At 39.0% G+C, this 22,679-nt stretch overlaps 1 protein-coding gene across 1 annotated transcript in view; it reads left to right on the top strand.

The window, feature by feature from the left end:
- The first annotated feature begins 1,904 nt into the window (after window positions 1-1,904).
- Window positions 1,905-22,679, top strand: part of AZIN1 (antizyme inhibitor 1) — a 31,986-nt gene continuing 11,211 nt past the window's right edge. Inside the window, 4 exon segments of the mRNA NM_001291425.1 lie at window positions 1,905-2,243; window positions 6,383-6,520; window positions 19,075-19,272; window positions 21,807-21,980. Of these exon segments, the coding sequence (NP_001278354.1) occupies window positions 19,171-19,272; window positions 21,807-21,980 (276 nt within the window). The 5' untranslated portion in view covers window positions 1,905-2,243; window positions 6,383-6,520; window positions 19,075-19,170.

Here is a 22,679-nt window from a genome sequence, read left to right as displayed (position 1 = left end):
CCCCTTAGCATTCTTAACTTTTTAAAGAGTCCCCACACTGTGTCTTCCAAACTTTCTACCTATTTTTAATCCCACTGATACCAGAATAATCTTTTGAAAACATCTGAGTATATCGTGTTCCTGCTTAAATGGTTCCAGAATAAAGTCCAAGCTCTGATCATTTCTCGATCTCACTGTAACCTACCTTTTCTATCTCATTAGCAACCAGGCCCCTACACTGGAGCCAGAAAGCCCACTCACAATTCTCTAAACTGGCTCATTTCTGTGCCTTCTCTCACTTGTTTCCTTACCTAGAATATCTGCTCTCAAAATCACTTTTTCCCAATGTTTGGAACATCTGCTCTCAAAATTTATCACTACCTTTCCGTAGCAGCCTTTCTCTCAGCTGCAATGATTTCCTCTCTCCACTAGGTTCCACATTGCATATCACTTCTCTGTAAAAAAATTTATTTTGTGTAGTTGTCTTATTTCTCCTGCTAGATTGTAAGCAAGATTTCAAGTAGTGTATTCATCTCTAGCCACCTCCTTCCACCAGGGGGTTTAGTAAAGTGCTGTGTTTCTAAATGTTCTGAATCAAAAAGAATTTTTAAGGAATGAAAGAAAAGTCAAGATATAGCAGAGTGAAATATAGAAAAACAAAATTAGGGAGCATCCACAGCTCCCAATTTTTACCTAATACTTTCCTCCAAAAGCCTACATTTCAGCTTTTCTATCTTTCCATCTAGGAAGGCTATTACTCTTCTTTTCTAATTTATGATTTATTAATCAGACACAGTGCTGCTCACAAAGTAAATTGAAGGTGGGGAAAAACGAACGAAGAAAAAGGTCAGGGTCTTAATCTCATAGATTTTAACTTGGGAGGGATGTATAAATATACATTTCATTTATGTCATTGACTCTTGATTCACAAGGAGTTAGCATGAGAGGACTCAAAAGTTTCTGATCACTAATATGAAGACATTTTTAAAAGATGAGAATAAATTAAAAGCTATGTAGGTCATATTAGGTTCCCCAGTTTAAAAAGTTTGTTATGAAGTGGAGGATTAAAGTATCGTGCGTTTGTAACATCAGTAATCCTCTCACCAACACTGACCCTTCATTAACAAGGGCTGGGTGTAATTGCACCAACCCTTTAAATAATGACATAGAGGCCACACTCCTTTAAAAAAAAAAAAATCCTACTGCACCATGTTGTAACATACGCGCACTGGGGACATTTTCACGCGGTCAGGAGGCTCTCGGTAACCTCACCAGCGCTGGGCCCATCCATCCCGGCCATTTAGGAACTGGCTTCCACGGAGGAGTGCGCTAACTCACCCTGGGAGGGCAGTCCCCGGGCACAGCCGGTGGAACCCTCCCAAAGCGTCGCGCTCTCGAGGGGCGGAGCTCCGGCGAAGGCCCTGCAGGCCTCCCTTAGAGCCTCCCCAGGCGGTGCACGCGAGCCGCTGCCCCCGGCTCAGCACGACTCTGGAAGTCGTGGCCGCCGGGGCGCCGAGCCCAACTCCCACCGCGCCGGGGCCAGCCGCAGGCGGGAGCGTGGGCGCCCGGGGCTTGCAGGCGCGGGCGACGCTGCGCCCCGGCCCCGGCCCCGGCGCGTCCCTTTCCCCTCGCCCGCCCCCGTCCGAGCGCACGGGGCTCCGCCGGGTGAGGAGCGACGGCCCTCGGGAGGGCGGGAAGCCACAGGCGTTGGGCACCTGCACGCAGGGTAGCCCGCACCGCCCCCTTTCGCCCCCCACCCCGCTGCCCGCGCCTCACGCCTTTCTCTTCCGCTCCCTCCCCTCGACCCGGGCCGCAGCCCTGCTCCGCCCCGCTCGCGCGGCAGCCCGGCCGGCTGTGACGTCATCAGGCCCCGCCCCCTTACCATAAATACTGGCGTCTCCGGCGCCGCCTTCCCACACTCTCTGGCTTTTCGCTCGGCTGCGGTGTTTCCTTTTTTTCCCACCTCTGCCTCTTTTCATCCTTTCTCGGTCTTCGGCTCTGCAGCGTGACGAGGCCGAATCCTCTCCCCACCCAGCCCTCGCCATTCTTCTTCTACCCGCGTTGTTGTTCTATTTCTCCCTTCGGCCGCCGCCGCCACTGCTGCACAGCTGGTGTCGGTGCCGCGCTTTTCCCCCCACGTCGTCCCCGCAGCCTATGGCCCAGGCCGCCTTGGGTATTTCTGCTCAAGGTAACCACATCCCTCTTTAAAAATTCCGCCGAAAAAGAGAAGACGCTTTACCCGACTCTTTGGGCCGTTATCTCACGTGAGTACCGACCCGAGGGGCGCGGGGGCGCGGGGCCAGCCTCGGGGAGCTGCCGGGTGCCTGCCGGCTGGGCCCCTCCGCCCGACCGGCGGCCCGCAGTGCCCCGCGGCCGGCTGCCGCGAACATGGCGGACGGCGGTGTGTGTGGCGGCGGTCGGTGCCGGCGCGGCGGGCTGGGGTGGCGGGCGCGCTTCGGGGCCCTCCGGCGGCCGCCGGGCGCTCGGCGGAGCGGGAGCCGCCGCCGCCGCCGCCGCCGCCGCCGCCGCCGCCGCGGTGAAGGTGAGGGGGCGTGTGCGTGTGGGGGCGCTCGTGGGGGTCTCCGCCGGGGGTCGGCGCAGTCTCCCGGCGGCGTGCGGCCCCCACCCCTCTCCCGTGGTGCATTGCTGTTTCCGGGGAGGGGGGCCGGGCCGCAGCCTTGAGGGGCCTTGCTCCCGCAGCCCCCGCCCGGAGCCCCGTCGCCTCCGGTAACCCCGCGGGCGGCGCGAAGGGTTGCAACGGCTGGGGCCCTATGAATGGAGCGGGGCGGGCCCGGCGGCGGCCTCCTGTGACAGCTGCCGAAGGAGGACTGGTTCTTGGGGTGCGGGGAGTGCGGCCCCCCTCTGGTGGAGGAAAGTTGACGCCACTCGAGGCCCGGAGGCAGGGAAGCCCCGGTGTCAGGTAGCGAGGGAGAGGCCTTTGGCCCCTTCTGGAAGCCTCGGGGCTGCTACTCCGCCCCCTGCGGCGCTCCTGATTGGGCCAAGTCGCCTTCACTCACCCCAGTCACCTCCTGGAGCCTGAGGATTAGTCACCATGGCTTCGTTTTCCCGTCCGCGCCACGATTCCTGGGCAGTGAGAGGGAGAACGGTAGGCTTGGGTGGCTTATCAAGTGCTATTTTGACTGCCAACAGGAATGATGGTGACGTGTTTTAACTCTTGCCCAAAATATTTGAGCGTGTATGTGTCTTGGGCTAAACTGCTGGGTCAGAAACCTGAAGTCGGGGACACAGTTTATAGCCCTATGATGTTCAGATTTAACTGGATTTTGTGGTGGCATCTTGGGTCTTTTAAGATGTTTTCTATCCCGTAGTTTTTCGACCTTTAGCCCCCAGCTTGGGTGGGAACCTGACGACTCTTAAAAGGAGAGAAGTGCTGTGTGGGGGGAAGAATCGATGGGACGAACCTGGCAGAAATATGGCTAATGATTGTCAGGCAAGGCCCTGATCTTTATTATTATTTTTTTACAAATGTGAGAATGCAGATCATGGTCATGAAGACAAAGAAGCCCTGAGGAGTTTACATTTAGTAGGAAAGATTGGCTCCTAATTAAATGAGTTACAGTAGGTGCAGTGATCACGTAATCGGTGCCTCCTCTCTTGTCAGATTTATTTAACTTACACATTTTCAAACATAGAAGGCAAAAGAATTGTACCCTCTCCTAGATTCATTTAGCAACATTTTGCTTTATTTGCCATCCTGCTATCCATCAATCCATCTCATTTTTCCGTGTATTTCATTCAAAGTTGGAGACACCAGAACACTTTACCAATCTTCAGTTCATAAGTATGTGCTGTAGTTTAATACTGTTTATTCTTAAAAAGAAAAACCTTTGGATACAATGCGCAGATCTTTAATCTATCATTTTGTAGGTTCTAACAAAAAATAAGAGTAGTGTAATCCAAATCTATCAAGATGTAGAGCATTGCCAGAAACTTCTCTTTTACCCCTTCAAATGCTATCCCCCCCGCCCTACTCTTCCCGAGGCAGCCAGGATTCTGATTTTTTTTTTTAAACCATAGATCTGTCTATTCTAAAACTTGCATGTAAATGGAATTATATTGTTAGCATTATTTTATGTAAAAGGCTTTAATTCAGCACATTTTTTGATACTTAACCCTGATACGTAGATCAGTAGGTTGTTACTTTTATTCCTCAGTGGTAGTCCATTATGTGAATACTTTGCCTAATTTTATAAAATAAATTATTCTGAAATTTTGGATTTACAGAAAAGTTGCAAAGGTAGTACGGAGGTGCATACTTCTCATTCAGTTCTTATTATTAGCATTTTACTGTGGTACATTTGTCAAAACTAAGAAACTGACTTTGATGCATTACTGTGAACTAAACTGCAGACTTTACTTGAATTTCATCAGTTTTTAATGTCCTTTTTCTGTTCCAGGATAATCCAAGGTACCACATTACATTTAGTTGTCATGCTTTCCCCAATTCTTTCTGACAGTTTCTTAACCTTGTTTGTCATGTCCTTGACAGCCTAGAGAAGTAGTATTGGCCTGATATCCAGTAGAAGGTCCTTCAATTTGGCTGTCTGATTTTTTTTTTCTCATAATTAGACTTTAGTTTGGGGTTTGGGGAAAGAATGCCACGTAGCAACTTCTTAAAAAGTCATTGGTAAAGACAATATTTGTTATTCAGGGAAATGCTGATAATTTGAGGATACTAGGCTAAAATAATGTTTTTTTGTGTGTGTGTGGTAGAGACCTACTGCTTTCAGTCAAGACTAGTTCTTCCCATGCTTATTCACATAGATGTAACGAGACAGTCTCTTCAGTTAAAGAACTTGATTGCAACTGATTACACATACCATTCTAAATAAGAATAATTATCTTTTCCTATACCTCTTTTTCTACACATTTTCATTTAACTTCCTTACGGTTTATTTTGACTGTACAAATATCCTGTATGTAACTGGCCCTCTTAGCCTATGTGCCTTTCATATTTTACTAAAATGTGCCTTTCATATTTTAGGGCCTTCATTTCCTATTAGTATCTTTTTGTTAGATGGAAATGTTTTAGAGATCATGCTGAAGAACATTTTTGAATGTCCGAAGTTTAATATCTTTAACATTTTACGCCACTGCTCTTGGGTTACATTAAGCAAAATAGCTGTGTGGATACCTGGTAGGGGTGAGATGAGTCTTTTCACCCAGAGTAATTATCCTAAGACAGGATAATTGAGAATAAACTCTGTCTTCAGCATGAGTCAGCTTTTAATTTATTTTAAAAATTATCTTGGTGTGGGAAGAATCAAAATCTTTGTTTTGGAGTATATTATTTGAAATTTAATAGTAAGATTATAATCACAGTTATATGTCTGTATGGGTTCTTGACTCATCCAAGAGTGTGAGCATATTCTCCTAGTAGGTTGAAGAACCACAAGGATGCGTCTATCCTGGTGGTGAGAGATGCTTTATTTTTTTAAAATTTTTATTTTTTTGAGATGCTTTACATATGTCTGGGGTACATTTGAAATTTTTCTGATTCTTAACTCTATACTTTCTAGTTTAATCCTTTTTCTGGCTTCCTTATCACCTTTTCTAGGAAGTCCTGTCAGGTTATATTAGTTTAAAGTGCAACCACCTAATTATGATTAGAAGTATAGATGTAGCAGTTTTGTTTGAAGGTGAGAAATCCATCCAAGCAAACCATAATCAGTAATAACCATGGCTCAAATTTAGCGTTTTGTAACATGCTAAGCATTCATAGTTCACATTCATAGTTCACTTCACATTCATAGTTCTAGTGATTGTAGACGAAAGTCTAGATAGGTTAAGGTATGTGGAGGAGAGATACAACCCTTAAATACTTGCCTGCTGTGTAAGGCAATTATCAAGCATTATTTCACATAAGTGGCATATCAGCTAAGATCTTTTTGGTATGTAGTAAGATTCTACATTTTAAGTAAAGAGGACTTGAAATTTGGAGAGTAAAAGAAATGTTCTGGGTAGTTCCAGATTACAGATCATGCCAGAACATTATACATCAGGTTGATGAGGGTACTTGGAAGTTTTTCAGTTTTAGGGCACTGAGAAATTTGGGTTTTAGAAGATGAATAAAAGTGAAAATGAAATTAGATGAAGGCTGGAAACTGTTAGGTAGATAAAGTGACTTGGAAAGATGATCATGACATCAAGCTCTGAATTTTGTACTTATAGCAGCTTGGAAATTTTTACTACAGAAAAAAAGTACTTGGTATTATGGTAAACCTTTTGAAAACATCGTTTGTATAATGTGACTGATGAAACACTCTTTTAAAACTAAAACTTATTCCCACAGTTAATCTTTAAGTCAATTTAATCTGCTCGAAGAACAAGCTAATTTTCTTAATTTAGGACTATTTACTACTATTTTCATTCCTTTCTTTAGGGCGAACTTTCTGACCAAGTATACAACTACCCAGAGGGCCTAGGAGAAGTGCTGTATAGAGAGCAGTTCGACTTCAACGCTGAGCCACCTTGGGAACCTAGCTGATGATAGGGGGGTTCCATCTCCTAACTTGTCCATGTAAGTATTTTCATGTCTATGCTGGGGCTCTTGTAAAATTGAAGTAAAGGAGAGTTCTTTGTTGCTCAGTTTTTTTCAAAACTTGAAACTGTACTTATCTCTTATCTCTTAAAGTGAAGTGACTTTTATAGTGCTTTTTATAGTTCTAACATAAAGGTTTGACAGTTATGGGTATACTGATTCAGCTTTGTATGCATTGTTTACCAATGATTGGATCACTTAATTTATTTTGGGTACATAACAAGTATTACTATACTTAGGTACATACTACAAGCCAAGCTTTAGGAAGTCTTAACTAGCCCAGGTTTTATTTTTTTATTATTTTTTAAGATTTTATTTATTTATTCATGGTAGACACAGAGAGAGAGAGAGAGAGAGAGTACCAGAGGCACAGGCAGAGGGAGAAGCAGGCTCCATGCGAGGAGCCTGATGTAGGACTCGATCCTGGGACTCCAGGATCAGGCCCTGGGCCAAAGGCAGGCACTAAACCGCTGAGCCACCCAGGGATCCCCTAGCCCAGGTTTTAATATAAGTTGGAAAGATTTTGTATTTTGTTTGTTTTTAACTTAAGGTGTAGGCATTTAAATATTGCAAAAGATTCTGTTTTTCATTCCACTAACTGAAACTGTACCCCACAATATGGGATATAAGAGATGAATCTTCTTGTTTTTCTAGTTTGAGCGTCTTGCCTGGTATAATGGATTACTAGAGTTGATAATTGTTTCATAAAATGGGTTTATATAGTACTCAGCTGGTGGAGAAAAATTGGTTGCTTTTAGAGGACTTACTGAGAGATGATATATGTATGTCTTCCAGCATGCCACTTTCTTGGATGAATTTCATACCTAAAACTGCAACATACAATTCAACAGTAAACTGTTCTTTGAATTTGTGCTGCTAGATTTACATAGTTTATTATTATTATTTTTTAAATTTATTATACGTTTCTTGCTATTGAAACTTGGGTTTTGAGGTTTGGATGTTTCTAAGTGTCCAGAGACTTGGAGGAGATAACAATTGAAATTTTCAGAAAAGTTTAGAGTATCGATATAGTGTTAAATATAGTCTGATGTTGTTAAATAGATTCTATCAAAAAAAAAAATGTTTGCTCTATCTAATTAAAGTATGTTAAAGCAGACCTTTCAACACATTTGCAAGGCTAAAGAGAGGGGAGGAAAACGGTTTAAATAATAGGATTTCTTGCAAGTTCTACTGACTTAGAAACCTGACTAGCAGATTTCTCATACTGGTTTTCTCCTAGCTGTGTGAGTTTGAGCATACTGCTTATTTTTAAAATCATAGCTAAAACTAGAACAGTTCCTTTAGCCCTAAGCTGATAACAATGATTCTCATTTTTGAGTGTATTAAGCACCACTTATTAATGTAGTGTGGTTTTGGGGATTAGCATCATCTGTAATAGAAATGTAGAATCTTAGCCCCACCCAAACCTGACTCAAGCTGCACTTTAACCAGGTGGCTTGTATGCATAGTAGAGTAGCACTGTTGCTGCCATCTCAGTACCAAGTCTGGGATTTCTTAATTTTTGTTAGTAATCAGTTCTATTTCCAATATATCTAATATTCTCCCCTCATTGACTTGGAGATTTAACTTTTCTGGGGTGGGGTCTAGTTGACATCACAGTCACAAATAGATTCTGAAATGGAAATTCAAGAACAGGCTTCATGATTTAAGGAAGATCATATTAAAAGATGGACTTTTTTTTAGTTGAATAATATTTCTAGTGGTGTTTCCTCTTAAACTTGTATCAGTGAACTGATAGCTTAATAAATGAGTCTGGCAAATCTGGGAAAGTAGTTTTTATTTAATATACTGTAGTACTGGGAAAGTCCATAGTTTACTCCTCTTTCAGGAGTGGATGAGCACAGATAGAATATATTAAAGATACTTATTACTCTGCAAGGTTCTGGCAACCGAAGTAACTGACTTATTATGTCTAGATATGATGTATATTATGTTGAACAAAACAATAGCACTTGGAACTTTGCTATAAAGCTACAGGCCCAGAGTCCCTTATGCATAGAATTCTGAAGTCCAAGAATTACTTAAGATTTTTATAGCTTTCTTGAAGCAACCTAAACTGATTTGGAAACAAAACCTTGAGATGTTGCTATTTTTATCTTATCCCATTAAGTGCCAATATTTTTAAATTTTGTTGCAGAAATATTGTGATTACGGGGTGCTGGCCTCCTAGAGAATGCTGTATAATATGAAGTATATGTACTATAGTACCATTCTAAAATCTGAGAAATTTTGAATTTGGAAAAGATCTCTGACTCCAAAGGTTCTTGGCTAGAATTAGTAAAAATGGCAAGAGAAAGTTCTGCTTTCCAGAAATGTCCTTAGATATCAATAGGAGTTTGTTATGGTGGACATTAAAATCCTGTGGAGCAACAATACTGTTTTGGAAAACCAGAAGTCATTAAAAGGGCTTTAACACACTGGCCTTTGTGGAAAATACTTGGTATGTAGCATTGCAGAGCATATAGTTCTGTGCAAATGGTCTAAGCTCTAAGATTTCCCTTCAGAGTTAGGTTTTTAAGTCAGGTAACCATCTGAATCTTGAGATAGTTTATTAAATATTTGGAAACTTGGGTGGTTGCTTACATAATAGTTTTTCTTTGGAATATGTGTATGATGCAATAGGTGAGCACTATAAAGATATTTGACAAATGTTTCAACACTAGTAGTTTCTAAGATTAATGAAGATCCTCTCATTGTGGCAAAGCTTTTGAAAGTCTTTTAAAGGGTTCCTTAGGGCTTTATGCTGGTATGTTTTTTTCCATTGGGCTAGGTTCTCAAATTATTTTAGCTGTCACTCTTGTTTTATAATTAATAAAATTAGCCTAATGGAAAAATTTTTAAATAGGCCTTTCCAGAAAACTAAATTCTCTTCTAACCAACTACTTTTATTAACAGATCTGGTGATGGAGTCCTATTGAATTAATCATTATCATACTTTTTAATAAGTTGTATCTAAATCTAGAAATAGGCTTCAATTAATAGAATGGTTTAAATGGACTCTTAATATTTGTCTAAAATATTTTCTGTGGTTGTCATTAGTTGACTATGTTCAGGTAGGAACTTAGTAAGAATCATCAGCATTTTAAATATTCATGTTGTCTCCTGATTGGTAATATTTACATATGCCTTAATAGGACCTGCCCTAAACTGAAATGAATTATTTTAACTAGGAGATAATGTTCTGTATGAATTTACTAGTATTGTTTTCTCATGTTTTGCTGTTGTCAATAGTAAAATCAGATTTTTGATTTACCATGGAGAAAAGAAATTTTAGTTTGGATAATTTATAGATTCTGTGATGCAAGCAAATTCAGGAGAATATTCATTAATGGTTGGTGGTGTTCTTTGACAAGAAAGCTAAAACTGCTATCCTTGAAAAACACTGTTTTTAAAGTACATGTATCCCCTGGTATACATGAAATAGTATTTGATGACTCTTCACTGCTCATGTAAATTAGTAGAAAAGTATTCTGTACAAGCACAATGTGAAAATACCTTAATAGATAAAACAGTGTTTGGGGAACATGCCTTTTTTTCTTTGGGTAAATTCAGAGTCTTTGCTGGGAGGGCCAAAAAGATTGGAAAGCATTGTAGACCAATTTTTAAAGGGAATAAAATGGTTCTTACATTTATTATAAAAAACAGTGATCCAGGGGGGTTAATAGTGACTACCAATTTTTGTGTTCCATTACACTCCTTTGTGTGGTCTTACTTCAGACTCCTCCCACCCCTTCCCCAAAATTTTGAGACACTTAAGTTAGGAGTGAATAAGGTATTTGTACCTTGTAAAATATGAAATCTAGATAAACAGAAGGCTGTTCTAGGCGGGCCAGTGTTCAGAGAAGCCTATGTGAGGTGCTCTCACATTGATAAGGCTTAGGAAACCGATATTTTTTTTGTCCTTCACCTCCATTCCAGGACCATCCTTGCACAGTTAAGCAATTTGTCACAAGCTAACTGAAGCAGAGATTTAGCCATCCTTTCTCTATTCCAGTGAATAATGTGAAGAACGTTATGGCACAATTAGAAAATACTTCTTCAGCATAAAAGGATTAGAGTGATAGTGTTCAGCCTGCCTGGGCCATACTCAGCCACCCTGAGGTCTCAAATGCCTTATAACTAACTGATTGCCAGAAGTACCCAAGATAATAAATTATTTTCAAATGATCCTTTCTGAACTTTTTGCCTTTTCTTCATTATCTTATATAAGCACACATTTTAAATCTCTCTTCTGAACTTGCTATGGTTTGTTACTTTTTGTGCTCCTATAGTCTAGCTTTGTAAACTTGTGAATTGATCTTTGTTACCTTGAACAAAGTTACTTGGATGCACACATCACAAATTAAAATTTTAATTGAAATTTTAATTTGTGATGTGTGTGGACTTGATCCTTAGAAGTTTAAAATTTCTTACTAGGGCAGCCCCAGTGGCGCAGCGGTTTAGCGCCGCCTGCAGCCCGGGGTGTGATCCTGGAGACCTGGGATCGAGTCCCACGTTGGGCTCCCTGCATGGAGCCTACTTCTCCCTCTGCCTGTGTCTCTGCCTATCTCTCTCCCTCTGTGTCTCTCGTGAATTAAAAAAAAAAAAAAAATTCTTATGAAAATAGCATCCTCTGGCACTGCTGTGTTCAGTAAAGTAGCCACTAGCCAGCCTGGCTATTTATATTTTAAAAGTTAAAATGCAATAGAATTTAAAATTCAATTCTTAGTTGTGTGAGCCACATTGTGAGTGCTGGCAAGCTATATATGGCTAATGGCTATTGTTTTGAGCAGTGACAAAATTTCAGTTACCACCGGAAGTTCTATTGGACAGCATTGCTCTAAGGTATTGTTAATTGTGAACATGAGTAGTATTAGCTGTTACAATCTTAAGCCACCAGTTAATAGGAATCCTAAGAATTACACGTATCTTCTTAATATTTTTTTTTCTTCTTAATATTTAATAAAAAACTTCCTTAATTTGTAGGGCTTTTCAGTTTTATATTTTAGTGTTTTTTTTGTTTGTTTTTTGTTTTTTGTTTTGTTTTTCAATTTTAGTTAATTCTTTACCATACTCCTATGGTATGATTCTGTACTATGATTTTATGTGCTTATAGAGACAGTGTTAGATTTATGTTGAATATAGGACTTTTCATCTATTGCTTGCTTTTTGCTGCAAGAATCCTCTGATGCCCAGTTTATAAAGAGTTCCTAAATAAGCATAGTATCTTTTTATCTAGGTTCAACATGGTCAACCATGTTCTATTTGGCATGACCAAAGTAGGAAGGGGAGTATCTTAGTATGTTCAACATGGACACTGTAATAAAAACAATTCCCCCCAAATCCTCAAAATGAGGTATTTGCTATCCTAAACTCATAAGGAGCTTCCACAAGTTAAAAAAAAAAAAAATGAGCAGAGGAGGACCATTTTTCACTAAAAACCTAGCTGTTCTCCCAGTACGTAGCCATAGATCAGTGCTACTTAAACCGCCAGTCAGCAGACAAGGCTCTTGTTCCCCCAATGTCATGGACTGCTTGGTTCTTACGAATCAGCTAGTTTGCAGGCCTTAGTCTGAATAGCCCTGCCCTTAGGTACATAAATAACAGAGGTTATGTCATAAATAATATAAGTAATATGGGAAGTAACCATAGATCCAGTTCAGACAAGTGTGTATCTACACAAAATACTACACAGCCATGAAAATTAATGGACTCCGGTCATGTCTATAGGTGAATGGAGCCTATAATGTTGAGCAAAAGATGTTAGTCACGGTAGAAAAATGACAAGGATGCTATTTATAGTTCAAAACTAGTAAAGCCAAAGTTTTAGGGGCATAGGGAACAATAAAATTAAACAAGGAAGTGATTAAAAAGCATGAACATGCTTATTCTAGGGGAGATGTGACCACTGCCACCTGGGAAAGATGTATAGGGTTTCATGAGTATTCTATTTCTTAACCTTGTACTTGCTGCAGTCATTGTATTGTATGTGTGTTTTATATATTAATAATCTTTCTTTTTGGAGAGGTGACAGTGAGATCTGCCCTAAGGAATCAAAATAGTAATTAAGTGCATTTCTTTGAAGACTTTATTCCCTATACTACATTAAGAAAGCTTAGAAAGCTTGAAATTAATATGGTTATATATTTCCCATTCATACTTAATTATTTTACTTGTGTGAGGTACATACACTTCCTTCAGAAAAAATTCAGCCTTCACATCGAATAGTCAAGACAAATTTTTTTTTTTTGAAGATTTTATTTATCTGATAGCATGAGCTGTGGGGACAGGGAGAAGCAGGCTCCCCTGCTGAGCAGGGTTCCCAGTGCTGGACCTCATCCCAGGACCCTAGTGACTGAGTTGAAGGCAGAGGCTTAACTGAGCCACCCAGGGGCCCTCAAGACAAAGGGAGCCTAATCTTGTCAGTTTCATATGTAAAAGTATATTGGTATTACAATCCTGTATTTTGTTTTCTCATTAAGATTTATTTTTAGAATCCTGAGGCATTTCATAGGGCAGCCTTTATCTTCAAACTTAGTCTGTTGGGCTCATTTCCTTTGTTTTTTTTTCCCCTCCCTTATGTATATCCTATTTGTTCTTGCTCTTGTCTTTTAAAATAATTCTTCAGCGGTCACCTTTAATGTTCTTTCTCTAGGGTTAATCAGGTTTTTTGTTTTTTTTTTTTTTTTTTTTTTTTTCTTTTTTTTACCTCACCACCTGAAAAGTAAGCTTAAGGGTGTTTATTGCTATTCCTGGGTTTCCACTTAACCATTGATTGAAGCAGATTTTGTCCTGATTATCCTAAGTTACTCAGTGTAGATTAGTGTTATTATCCATCACTTACTTTTGGTCTGGTATGGTGAAAATCCATATGGTCTTATGGTCATCACACAATTTATTGGAACTTCCAACCATTTCCAGTATGTAGCTTCCTGGCACTGTTTCTGGTGATTCGAACCTTCTCCAGGCCTCACATCTATAGTGCCAAGTCATCCTTGAGAATCCTCTTCTAATGTTCTTTTGTCCAGTTATTTCTAAAGGTATTCTATATGGTAAGTAACATTTCTGTCAGAGGTAGAATGCAGAGTTGACTTTGACAGCATTGTGTCTATTGTTAAAGCTGTGAGCTGAGTTTTAAGTCCTCAAATCATATATTAAAAACCAGAAGTGCTCTTAGGCTTCCTTACAGTAGTAGTGTAATTCAAATATCTGAAGTTCTCATTCTTTAATGAGTAAAAGTCCTTTTAGAAAAGTGGTTGATATATTAAGGTTGGGTTTCCTTATTACATGTATCTGAAATAGTACTCTCAACCTTTCAGCTCTCCCTGTTCTACTTCCAGGGAGGTCTTCACTTCAGAAATCCAAGACTCATATTCATCCAGCTTGGTGTCAAGTGGGCTGTTGCTGCCAGAATTATCTTGTGATTATTTGAGAGATGTATCAGTTTCTTCTGAAGTACAATCAACTATAGAAGCCTTTGTAGCAGGTGTGTAACAAGGCAAGTGCCCAGCTGCTGCAGCCACTACTCTTGGAGCTACCCTCACTGAACATGAGGACTCAGCGGCCTCATGGAAGGCTCCAGGGAGCAGTGTGCAGTTCTTTGGAACCTTTGTTTCTTTGGCAGCTCTTCATTTAAAAAAAAAAAATACCAAAAAACACCAAAATAAAGGTGTAAATAAGGAATGTTAAACACTTTTTTATTCCCAGCTACAATATCCAAGAGGAAATTACTTTAAAAAGTAGTACTATGATTATAGCAATTGTATTACTGTGAAAAAGTGGAGCTTGCTTTCACCATATATTGGTAATGTGTTTGGTTGTGAATATGGCTTAAAGGCTTGTAAGTAGAGAATACTTTCTAGCATGTGTTGATTAAAAACTAAACCCCAGAGCTTTTGTGAAAAAATGAATTTGCTCCATTTGGAAATCTAAGATTTACACAGGGTAGATTTTTCTGAAGTTTAATGCAAATAATTCAATGTCTAGCAGCACCAGAGTAGAGTGTGTAGTGGGTCATATATGTGTTGGAGCAGTAAATAAGTCCCATTTCTGATTAATAAGCCATAAAAGATGGTGCAGTATCCGTTGGAAATTACATCCAGGATTGGAGTGTTGGGGGTAGGTGTGGCATTACCTGAGTTTGAGTACATTCTTAATGGAGAGGTGTCTGGAATTTCCCTGTGGTATTTTAAATTGAGATGGATTAACTTGGCACATCTGGTATACAATATAAACTCTGCTCACCCACAACACATAGAGACTTATCTTTCTGATTCCATAGAATGTGATTGTATATGTCATAGATTTTTGGTTTAATGTATCATCACTGAGTAACTTTAAATGCTTCTTGAAAAACTAGAAAAATACTTCTTTAGAGCTTTAAGGCAGAAACGTAGAACATTAACCTTTTTGAGATAGTGGAGCTTTAAAATATTTTTGCTAACATGTTAAGAAATTAGACAAAGGCTCCTGGAAATATGGCTCCTTTTTAGGACTCTTTCAGTGAGTTTGGGGTATAATATTTGGGGTAGAAAAGAAACACAATCAGCCTACCCATTACCACCTATTTCAACCTTTCAGTTGGAAATTTTGGACTTCCAAGTGACATTTCATTTGAACAAAGGGTTTGTTGGCTCAGAATATGGTAGAAAGCTATCTCCTGAAGGTCTTTATATGTTGCAGGTTCTTTAGAGATATTAGTATTTCCTGGATATAACTTTGAGGTTTTTTTTTTTGGTTTTTTTTTTTTTTTTTTTTTTATTTTTGTTTATTTATGATAGTCACACACAGAGAGAGAGAGGCAGAGACATAGGCAGAGGGAGAAGCAGGCTCCATGCACCGAGAGCCCGACGTGGGATTCGATCCCGGGTCTCCAGGATCGCGCCCCTGGGCCAAAGGCAGGCGCTAAACTGCTGCGCCACCCAGGGATCCCTAACTTTGAGTTTTTAACTAAGACAGCTGAGAGTTGAGCTTTGTATTTATATGTGGGTCATTTTTGTATCCTGTTTTTGGGCTCCTTTTAAGAATGTGAATGATGTGAATGATAGACCATTTTTTTCAACACTTTGGAAGAGTTTATTGCTGTCACAAGCCAATCCTAAGTTTAAGAACTCCCCATTTTTAAGAGTTGTGAACTCCTTTGTCCACCTGTTTGAGCACCTATTCTGAGCTAGGAATTGTGGGAGCATCAAAATCTTCAGGGACCATCCAAGAAGATAAACTAAGCTCACTTATGTCAACTATCTTTTATGTATAGGTTTTATTAGTGTTGGTTTAACAGTTTTTATTGCAGTGCTCTGTATGATTAAGGAAATCAAATAATGTTACATGTACTACATCTGTTTTAGTGGTTTAGGTGTGTTAGTCCCTTCATTCTTTTTAAGTACTGCGAATATAAGAAATGGAATTTTTTTTTCCATCAGAGTCCTTTTGTGAGTGAAGTAGGAATTGGTGAGCTAACATAAATAATACTATGGTTACTTTTGACTTGAGAGTTGTATTTCAATAATAATAATACAGCCATTTCACAAGCATTGCATCCTTTAGAGCAGGGTGTGCTTTCCACTATCTTTATTCATGTTACTGTTTGTCAGCTGTTTTAGTTTGGTCCTGGGTTATACTTTAAAATTATTTTACCTCTACAAGTCTGATCTGTATTGACAGAGCTCAGTGGTTGGCTGAAGTGGATTTGGGGATTTACTGCAAAAGGAACAGAAGGAACTTACCTTCATGGCAGTGGTTATGCTTATGTATACATTTGTCAAAATGGGTGCACATTGTTTCATGTAAACTGCTGATTAAATAGATTTAAAAAGGAAAACATAATTTCAAATCTGAGAATTAGACAAAAGGTACAGAAGGAACAGCAAGGTTAAAATCTAGAAAATAGTTAAAAGACTATGAATAAGCATAATAGGATGTTTTTCTACCATATATAAATAAACTTTATTTATTACAACTAGGGGAATTTATATGTTTAAGAAACAGTTACTTGATTATGGAAATGTGATAAAGAAAGCTCTATCAGAGACAGTTACATTGAGTTTCTAAAAAAAGAATCCTTTTTCTAAGGATGTGCTGAGGAGACTGATCTTTTTTTTTTTTTTTAGCTTTTAAACACAATTTGTTGGCATCTCTGGAGCTAACAAATTGTTCTGTGTCTCAGTGTCTTCACCTCTAAAATGAAGATTATACTGTTAATGGTTTTAAGGGTTAAGAAAACTAATATGTATAAAGTACTTATAACAGTGCCTGGCACACTGCCATAAAAAATTTTCCTTAGGAATGTAGGCATTCAGCAGGTTGAGACTGGATGGAATGGGTATGATGTTTTTGTTAAGTACTGAGGATCCTGATGCTAGAGGAAAATTATTCTGTAAGGACTGCAACTATAGTAAATTGAGATACATACTGTTGTGACTTTAAACTAGATTTTTTGGCAGCAGTTTACTTGGAGATTCATGAGTGATAACCTAAGGTTCCCAGTTAAATACTACATAGAAACTTAGGAGTCTCAAGAACCTAAAATGTCAGGCTGAAGATCTTAAGAATGTTTCATAATTAATAGCATAAATGGAAGCGGTTTGACTTTGAAGATCATGATGCTAAACTTAAAGTTTCTACTGTACTCTTTCTTTGAATAGGCTTTTTAAAATGAGTAACCTTTATCTTTTCTTGTTCCCTTAGTGCATAGCTGAATATTCCTCTAAAATGTTAAAGATTATTTAAAATAAGTGTTTCCTCAGGCCTAAAGTGCTTTCTGGGCAGAGGTTTGCATCAGTCCTGGCTACAATTTTACTTTACTGCATAAGTATTAAGTCTCACTTAGATATGCCTAACTTAACTCCTTTTCTGAGATATTCTCAACTTTCCTATTTCTACTCTTGAATGAAAGAGATTTGGTGAGCTAAACTGAATATAGTTGACTTCTTGGAAATGAAGTTGTTAGTGTTTTAAAAGTTAAGAACTAACTACTGTTTGTATTTCATGGAATTTGATTAATATGATGGCTTATTGATGAATTTGGTGCATTCAAAAAGCTGACACTTTGGGAACCATTGAAATGGAGTATACCTGTAAGATAAGAGCCATCACCAAAGGTGAACACCGCACCATAGAGCAGCATGGAGGGGAGGGAAAGGGAGAATGAAGGACACAGGAAAAGCTGTGCAAGTTTTAAAATAGATTACCAAGAGCAGCTGGTCTGTTTCCATTATTAATGTGGCAACCAGAAATCAGTACCAGATAATAAGCAGTATCCTGTCTGGAAGACTTGTTCTGCTAATGGACTTTTTATGTTAAAAGATATCCTTACTTAAAGTAAAGTTTAAGGACCAGTGAATTTAGAAAAGATGATAAACCTTTATGTCAGTATGTTACCCAGAGGAGAATGGGTGATCTTGGGGAGGGGAAAGAATTTCTTCCATAGGGAAGAGGTTGTATTTTAGCCTTTTCAGTGTTTTTAGTAAATGGTTTAGGATATACCTACCAGATGCCTAGCTTGTCCCTAGTTGCTTTTTTAAAGGTTTTACTTGAGAGAGAGCGTATGAGCAGGGAGGGGCAGAGGGAGAAGCAGCGAACCTGACGTGGGGCTCCATCCAGCACCCCAAGATCACGACCTGAGTTGAAGGCAGACATTTAACCAACTGAGCCACCCAGGTGCCCGCTTGTAACCTACTTTTAAAGTATGGCATTTTTGTGTTTCTGGCAGTTGGCAACTTAAGCTATTCTGAAACAACACTTAAAACAAATATTTTTTATTCATATGCTATACTTTTTTTTTAACAATAACCTTTTGAGGCAGTAGTTAATATAATTAACTGAAGTTTAAAGAAATTGACTTAGGATCACATAGATATTAAATGATACAGCCACAAACATATGGGTCTTTCTACATCTAGTCCAATAAGGATTTCAGCTTACCTCATAAGAGACTTAAACACTGCTAACCTGAAAGAGCCAGTATCATTTCCAGCTTGAAGTGAGACCTAGGCAGTCTGTATCAAAGCTACAGATGATCCACGAAAGTCACTTTCTCCACCCCTACTCATTTCTGTGACTTCATTTTTCCCCTACTCTAGAATTTATGGGATGTGGCTGGCAGTATATTGAAGCTTAGACCAGTATTTTGATTACTTGGCTGCAGATAGGTATTTCACTAGCTTTCTTTACTTAGAATGCATTTTTTTTTTTCTAAAATTGTGTATGTTATGAGAGAACAACAAAGCAAGATGAATAATACTGACTGGGTCTACAACTCTATAAATAAGGTGACCATATTGACTGGTAATAAACTGTGCATGTGTGGATTATCTTAAATTGTCATATTGAGCTTGGTTTTCAAAAGTATAAAATACACATTCACTTTAAAATGGGCACCAAAAAGATATCGAATGATCTAGTGTTTCTGCAAATGTTAAGTGATCACAGATTCCTCACTAAATTACGCACTTAGTACACTTTCATTGACAACTACTACATTAAGGTTAACTAGTGAAATAATACAGACTTTGAAATAACTTCTATTTTGTCAGTTTGTTGCATATTCTAAGGACCCAGACGTAAGGCTTGGTGGCCTGTCTCTTGTTTTTCCTGGTTTATGACTTTCGGCTTTGTGGAATACGGCTGAGATGAAAGGATTTCTTGATGATGCAAACTACTCCGTTGGCCTGTTGGATGAAGGAACAAACCTTGGAAATGTTATTGATAACTATGTTTATGAACATACCCTGGTAAGTGTGCTATCTCATATTTCTCAGTTACGGTGTGTATAAATTTCTGAATTCTAGTTGCTCTATTTCCAAGATGTTAATCTGATAAAAGTACTTTTTTCAGATGTTTATAACTTCTCCACATTGTCTTCATTTGATGCAACCACTTCCCTTGAGTAGCGATGAGATTTTCTTTCTATCCCACATTAAAACTAGTGGCTTCCCAACCATTCTTTCTCTGCTGTACCTTTTAACACTCAGCTCTTGTATGTTCTATTTTCTTGGTATATGGCTGTTCTCCTTGATAAGTTGTTTTTCTCAGCTATATGCTTGAGTAGATTGTAATTTATATTTCACATAATCTTGGTTGTGTATATTGGCTGAGAACTTGATAACAATACAGAATGCTTACTCTACTACACCAAGTGTCAGCTTCTATAGACTCATTCACTTCTACTTAAAGACTATTTTTGTTTTAATTTTTTTTAAACTTATTTATGATAGTCACAGAGAGACAGAGAGAGAGAGAGGCAGAGACATAGGCAGAGGGAGAAGCAGGCTCCATGCACCGGGAGCCTGATGTGGGATTCGATCCCGGGTCTCCAGGATCGCGCCCTGGGCCAAAGGCAGGAGCCAAACCGCTGCGCCACCCAGGGATCCCCTATTTTTGTTTTATACTTAGTGATAGAAGTACCTTTAAAAAAAAAAAAAAAAAAAAGAAGTACCTTTATTGTCTTATTGATAAAATTTCTTTGTTGGAGCTTATTTCCCATATTCCCCAAATTTGTTGAAAAATTGTTTTCGTGTTACTGGTGTTCAGTAATAAGATACCAAAAAACTACTCTTGACCTTCACAGATGTGCTCAAATCTCCCCACACCTCAGGAAAATCCCTTTATCTTTCTTCTGTCATCAGAATTTTGGAGAAAAAAGTGATACTTCTCATACTATTCAGTCTGTATAGTCAAGCCATTCTATAGTTAATTATCTCATGTCACTAGAGAATCTCGTAGTGGAAGTACGCTGACCTTTCTCTTTAACTTGTGCAACATTCTTTGTAGGTCAGATAACAATCTTTGAAATAGCTCTTTCATTATTCTTGTTCCACAATCTTGAATTATCCCACATTGAGTAACACTTAGGGTTAGTCTGCAACCCTATTCTCTTCTAGCAGTGTCATTTAATTGTATGGCTCAAGGATGATTACAACTGAACATCTTGGGCCCGGGGGGTGGGGGGGGTTGTTTTTAACCCCGGTTCTCTTGCTGGTAACTATAATTGCTCACCCCCTGTTTTTGTGTTAAAGTAAAAGTAAATTTGTCTCTAAAACATTAGGGATGGCATATCTTGAAAGGATGGAGTAACTTGAGTATAACTGTTCTATATTTGCCACACAAAAAACATTTCCAGTCATGTCTATTTCCTAGTCCGTATATTCCAATAAGGTACATTTTCCAGTATGTATTAAAGAGTAGAAAGCAGTAATGTTGTATTCGTGGCTTTTCAAACAATATTTAGATAATGTGTAAGATTGTCTCCAATCCAACATTGAGTAACTTATACTTTGCCTGACATGTTATAATCATCTCTTTTACCCCTAGAGTAGCGATGTTAAAATCCTTATCTGTCTCCCCAGATCCCTAATTAAAATTTGTTTCTATTTATTTTTAATATTTTTAAGATTTTATTTATCCATTTGACGTAGAGATGTGGCAGGCAGAGGAAGAAGCAGACTCCCTGAACAGAGCCCCATATGGGGCACTATCCCAGGACTCTGGGGTCATGACCTAAGCTGGAGGCAGATGCTTAACTGACTAAGCACCCAAGCACCCTGAAAATCTCAAGTTTTGAGGGAAGAATATTCTTACTCAGGTTTATCTGCCATTTAGTGTACTAATACATTTTTTAAATTCCAGTTTGTCATCTCTATGATACGTAGGGTATCAACTTTGTCTCCTTTTTTTTTTAGGTTTATTTATTTTATTCATGGGGTGGGGGGCAGAGACACAGGCAGAGAGAGAAGCAGCCCCCATGCAGGGAGCCTGACGTGGGACTCGATCCGGGGTCTCCAGGATCACACCCTGGGCTGAAGGCGACACTAAACCGCTGAGCCACCCAGGCTGCCCTCAACTTTATCTCCTTAAACACTGGTTCCTAGTATTGTTTTGTTGTTTTACTGTCCTGTTAGATGCAATTTATAATGGAGATACATATTTAAATAGCTTACGAAAGCATGGAGGGAAACCGGTGCTCTCCTTCTGTACTCACCCAAATTTGAGGCAGTTGTAAAGTAGAAAATCCGTATAATAATTTTTTTTAAAAAAGCAGAGAATATTTTACATGCCAGCTTAGCACAGTAAATCAAGTTTAAAAAGAAAGAAAAAGGTACTTGGATTCCCTGTGTGCTGAATCTTGCTTAATTACTCTTAAGCCTTAAATGTAGTAGTGTATATAAAAGAATAGGTTAGCTCTTTTGTGGAGAAAAGAGGGAGTTACTACTTGTGGTACTCTATTTTCAATAGTTCTTTTGTGTTTTTTTCCCCATGATCATAATAGACAGGGAAAAATGCATTTTTTGTGGGAGATCTTGGAAAGATTGTGAAGAAACACAGTCAGTGGCAGAACATAGTGGCTCAGATAAAGCCATTCTACACAGTAAAGTGCAACTCCACTCCAGCTGTACTTGAGATTTTGGCAGCTCTTGGAACTGGATTTGCTTGTTCCAGTAAAGTAAGTATTTTTCATTACTTAGTCACTTAACAGCAACATTTTAGAACACACTTTAACTTTTAGTTACAGCAGTTAGAAAAATTGCAAGGTAATTTTACTTTTGGATGTTTTTAAACTCTTGTGTAAATTTGCAGCCTAATGGAAATTTACAAACTTTTAAGGTGTACCAATGAAAGGAAAGTTTCAGTGAGATGAAACTTGAAAAGCTTTATCTTTAATCAAGAACTTTTTATTCCTCATTCTTAGGCTAGATAGAGCCAGCTAGACCATTAATTTCTGATGACAACAAGCTAATTGTAAATCATGAGATTTCTCTGATGGTATAGTTCGACCTTTTTGAAGGCTTTTTTTTTTTTTTTTTAAATTTTTATTTATTTATGATAGTCACACACACAGAGAGAGAGAGGCAGAGACATAGGCAGAGGGAGAAGCAGGCTCCATGCACCGGGAGTCCGATGTGGGATTCGATCCCAGGTCTCCAGGATCGCACCCTGGGCCAAAGGCAGGCACTAAACCGCTATGCCACCCAGGGATCCCTGAAGGCTTTTAAACAGTAGTGTAGTAAGCATTACCAGGATATGTGAACTGTGACATTATGCTATCCTAATTTAACTTTATATAATTTGAGGTTAGCCCCCCCCCCCAAAAAAAGTATAAAGTAGTAATTAAATGAAAAATAATAGAAATGTTACTTTTTAA

The sequence above is a fragment of the Canis lupus genome, chromosome 13, assembly GCF_011100685.1.
Source record: "Canis lupus familiaris isolate Mischka breed German Shepherd chromosome 13, alternate assembly UU_Cfam_GSD_1.0, whole genome shotgun sequence".
NCBI classification, from domain to species: Eukaryota; Metazoa; Chordata; class Mammalia; order Carnivora; family Canidae; genus Canis; species Canis lupus.
This window is presented reverse-complemented; position numbering and strand designations above follow the sequence as displayed.